At 37.6% G+C, this 4,398-nt stretch overlaps 1 protein-coding gene across 2 annotated transcripts in view; it reads right to left on the bottom strand.

The window, feature by feature from the left end:
• The window catches only part of AGR3 (anterior gradient 3, protein disulphide isomerase family member), a 64,853-nt gene that overhangs the window by 42,827 nt on the left and 17,628 nt on the right, over positions 1-4,398 (bottom strand). The window contains exon 8 of one of the 2 annotated variants that reach the window (XM_006165783.2): positions 3,762-4,095. The exons of the other annotated variant lie outside the window; for it this stretch is intronic. Coding sequence (XP_006165845.1) covers positions 4,046-4,095 — 50 coding nt within the window. The 3' untranslated portion in view covers positions 3,762-4,045. Of the gene's footprint in view, positions 1-3,761; positions 4,096-4,398 lie in introns of those variants that run through there. 2 annotated transcript variants of the gene reach the window in all.

The following is a 4,398-nucleotide window of genomic DNA, read 5'->3' as shown; positions in this document are numbered from 1 at the left end:
AAAGAGGAGAGGCACCCGATATATGTTCTTTAGGCCTTTTAGAAAAATATGAAGTGGTTCATTTGGCAACATATATGTGAATCTACAAGTAAGGTGATATTGTAGACAGCATGGGAATGAGTACTGTTCAAAAAAGAAAAGCCCCACAAGTGTTACCATGGCAAAACTGGAAGAGTCTACAATGTGACCCAGCACGCTGCTGGCATTGTTGTGAACAAACAAGTTAAGGACAAGATTCTTGCCAAAAGAATTAATGTGTATATTGAGCATATTAAGCATTCTAAGAACAGAGATAACTTCCTAAAACTTGTGAAGGAAAATGACCAGAAAAAGAAGGATGAGAATTTTTCGCTATAGGGTGCATGTACTCGCCAGAAAGACAGAGAGAGACAGAAAGCGAGAAATCAATCCCCAGGGGGAGGGCCATGCCGCAATCCCTTCTCCTCCATCATCCTCTCGGGATCTTGGGCACGCACGCACACGTGCCCGACATGAGTTTTAAGCCACCGGGTCTGGGACTCGAACCATGGTTGACTACGTGGGAGTCCAGCGACATAGCCATTATGCTAACTGCTGGTCCCCCCAATTTTTTTTTTAAATAAACATATTCTATTGATAAAATGGCCATCTGCCTTAACCATTTTTGTTTGCAGATCTTGCTTATAAAGATGTGGATCATTAATTTCATGATGGTGCTAACTTTGTCACTTTATCCTAGGATATATTTCTTTTTCTTTTTTAGTTGCTACTAATTATATCCAGGGTTTCTTTAATATACTTCTTTTGAAGATATTAATCCTACTGAGACTGTTTACTTTCCATTACATTTTACTTTATTTGCTTCCCAAAAAAGTTATCCTTCGTGTATTTTATTATTGACACAAGATCTAACAGATATCAAGAACAGAAACATATTAGGGACATTTATACTTTTACCTAGTTGTTTAGTGATTTATCTAATACTTACTTTTAAAAAATATTTAATTTGAAGGACCAGCAGGTGGTGTAGTGGTTAAGGTACTGGACTCTTACATGGCCAACTGTGGTTTGAGTCCCAGACCTGATGGCTTCAAAATCACTCTGGGTGCATGTGCATGCATGCCCCAAAATCTGCAGGGTAGACTGAAGGAGAAAGGATTGGAGTGTAGCCATCCCCCCGGGGAGTGATTTCTCACTTTCTCTCTCTTTTCTCTCTCTTTCTTTGCCGCTCTCCAATGAGTGCATGTGCCATATGGCAAAAACCTTAAAAAATATTTAATTTTGGTTTTCATCCTTCTTTTTATATGTAATACATTTTAGTTAGTCACAGTATTAGGTTGGGTTCCCAACAGATCTTCAAGCAAGAATTTGGGTGTAAGTAGTTTATTTGGGAGAAGATTTAAGAAAGCATGGATAAGGAATGGCAGATAGTGAGGATGATAAAGTGAGTGTTGTCAAGCTTTCTGATGTAGGCAATTGTAGCTCTCTCCCACTAGGGAACTCTGGAGCCAGAGCAGTATTTTTCTGAGTTGTCTTATTTGGGGCACAATAAATTCTCCAATTCTCTTTTAACATTGGCTACATGACAGTCACCAGGCATTTCTGGCCTATTTGTGGTTCTAGGGAGAGCCCTCAGGTGGAGAGAGGCAGGTATTGCAGCAAGATGCCGTCCTCAGGAGCAGGGATTGGAAGTGCAGAGGAGGGGAGGGCCACTGAGTCACCTCTAAGGTCAACTTACACTCTTCAGAATGTATTTGACCATGCTTCGTAAGGCAGAATGAGCAGGTATTTTTTTCCTTAAGTTAATTTATTTCTTTCATGAGCAAGAGAGAGAGAAAGCGCACCCCAAAAGGATCCTGACTCTAGGATTTACCCCCAGCTTCAGACAGACTAAATTAAGGGCCAAGCATGTACCCGGTGTATCAGGGAGGTCTCTGGCCCTGAATCCACATTCTGTGGGATTGCCTCACAGAACATTGTGTTTCACAACTGCTCTGCCATTTGCCCCCAGGACACGTATATTTTGAACATTAAAAAATATTTAATTTCATAAGAATTGGAAAATTCTTTGCTGAGAACATGTATGTTGATGTGCTTGATTGAGCCAATGCACAGTGTATTTTGGATGGAAAATTCATTTGTGTGTTGTGATGGTGTATAGTGAATTAATGTAGAAAAAAAATGCAATTGTATTTATTTTTTAAAATATTTAATCACTGTACATCTTTAAAGCATACAGAATGAATTTTCCCAGCATGAATTCATTATATATTAGTCTAGTTGATTTTTTACAAGATTTATGTGTTGTGATGGTGTATAGTGAATTAATGTAGAAAAAAAATGCAATTGTATTTATTTTTTAAAATATTTAATCACTGTACATCTTTAAAGCATACAGAATGAATTTTCCCAGCATGAATTCATTATATATTAGTCTAGTTGATTTTTTAAAAGATTTATTTATTTAATTTGTTTTTATTTATTTATTTATTTATTTATTTATTTATTTATTTATTTATTTATTTATTTATTTATTTATTTATTTGAGAGGTTTTTCACTATAGGGTGCGTGCGCTCGCCAGACAGAGAGAGACAGGAGACAGAAAGCGAGAAATCACCCCCCATGGGGGATGGCCACACCGCAATCCCTTCTCCTCCATTCTCCTCTAGGGATTTTGGGCACGCATGCACACGCACCCGGCATGAGTTTAAGCCACTGGGTCCAGGACGCGAACCGCGGTCGACTACGCTGGAGTCCAGCAACATAGCCATTACACTAACTGCTGGTCCCTTATTATTTATTTTTTAATTTGACCAGAGAGAGACAGAGAGAGAGAGAGAAAGGGAAAGTGAGGAAGCAAGCCACCAAATCCAGGATTCGAACCATGGTCAGCTATGTGGGAGTCCAGTGTTTTAACCACCATGCTGCCTGCTGTCCCCCAGTTGATTTAAAAAAAATATTTTTAATTTACTATACTTAGCTTTCAACTATCTTAAATTAATGGAGAAAAAGAACTAAGTAGTTAACTCTGTAATATGCTATTTTTTTAAATTTTTCTTTATTGTTTTAAGTTTTTGCCATAGGAAGAAGAAAGAGAAAATGAGAAACCAACACCTGGAGGATGGCCATGCTGCAGTCCCCTTTCCTCTATTTCTTTCTTGGGAATTTGGGCATGCTTGCACACATGCCTGTCCTGATTTTCAAACTGTCAGGTTCGGGACTCGAACTGTGGTCAGCCATGTGGGAGTCCAGTGCCCTAACTACTATGTTACCTGCTGACCCCCATGCTATTATTAATATAAGTTTAAGAATGAAGTATAGAGAGACTCATCTATTTGTTTTAGCATTATGGAGATCATTTATGACCTACCATAGCAGGTTCCATAACTGGAGGGGGCAGAATTAAAAGTAGATTTGTTGCAGAGTAAATGAGTAAATGAGACGTGAGGAAATAGAGACACCACTGGAAGCACCTCTTCTTTAGGTCCTCTTTCGTTACCATACACTACCATACACTTACCATAACTCTTGGCTCATGACAAGCTTTCTTTGCTACTAGAACAGACAGAAATCAAGCTAGTACTTTGTCATTCTCAGTTTTTTGTTTGTTTGTTTTTTTAAGAGAGAGATTTTTGCAACAGGGCATGTGTGTTCACTGGAGAGACAGAAAGACAGAAACTGAGAAATCACTCAGTTTCTCATTCTCAGGTTGGATGGCCATGCTGTGGTTTCTTCTCCATTCTCCTCTTGGGATCTTGGGCACACACACACATGCGACTGGTGTGAGTTTCAAGCCACTGGGTCCTGAACTTGAATCGTGGTCGACTATGTGGGAGTCCGGTAATGCAACCACTATGCAATTTGTTGGTCCCAATGTTCTCAGGTTTTGACAACATTTATTGAAATATTATTTTATCTTCATATGAATATTGTGAGCATACTAACAGATTTAAATAGTAATGTTACAAAATCCATATACTTGCATAATTAATATTGGTTAGCAAGCCAGAGGTTTTCTATATGACATTTGATTTCTTAGAAGTGAAGGCATTTTTCTATCATCCCTTATAACTCTGTTTGAATGAGTCTTGATGCTTTCTTCATGTTTTCTATCACTGAAATAAAAGTAAATATTTATTATGCTATTAGTAAATGAGAGTATGAAATATTGCAATCCATTATCTCTAGAATTTGAAATTGGTGTACTTATTTAATTGCTTTGGAAACATAGGAATTCATCTATATTCATGATATTAAAGAATATTATGCTAGAGATATATTTGTGAATTTAGGGATTAGACAATTCAGAGCTGGTTAATCAACTTTCTTTGTGTTAAACAATTTTAACAAAGGGGTTTTGTGGAAATATCTTTTTTTTTTTTTGGAGAGGTTTTTGCTATAGGGCATGTATACTTATT

The sequence above is a fragment of the Tupaia chinensis genome, unplaced genomic scaffold (genome assembly GCF_000334495.1).
Source record: "Tupaia chinensis unplaced genomic scaffold, TupChi_1.0 Scaffold144031_1, whole genome shotgun sequence".
Taxonomy (NCBI): domain Eukaryota; kingdom Metazoa; phylum Chordata; class Mammalia; order Scandentia; family Tupaiidae; genus Tupaia; species Tupaia belangeri.
The sequence above is the reverse complement of the archived record's forward strand: the minus strand, read 5'-3'. Positions and strand labels throughout refer to the sequence as shown.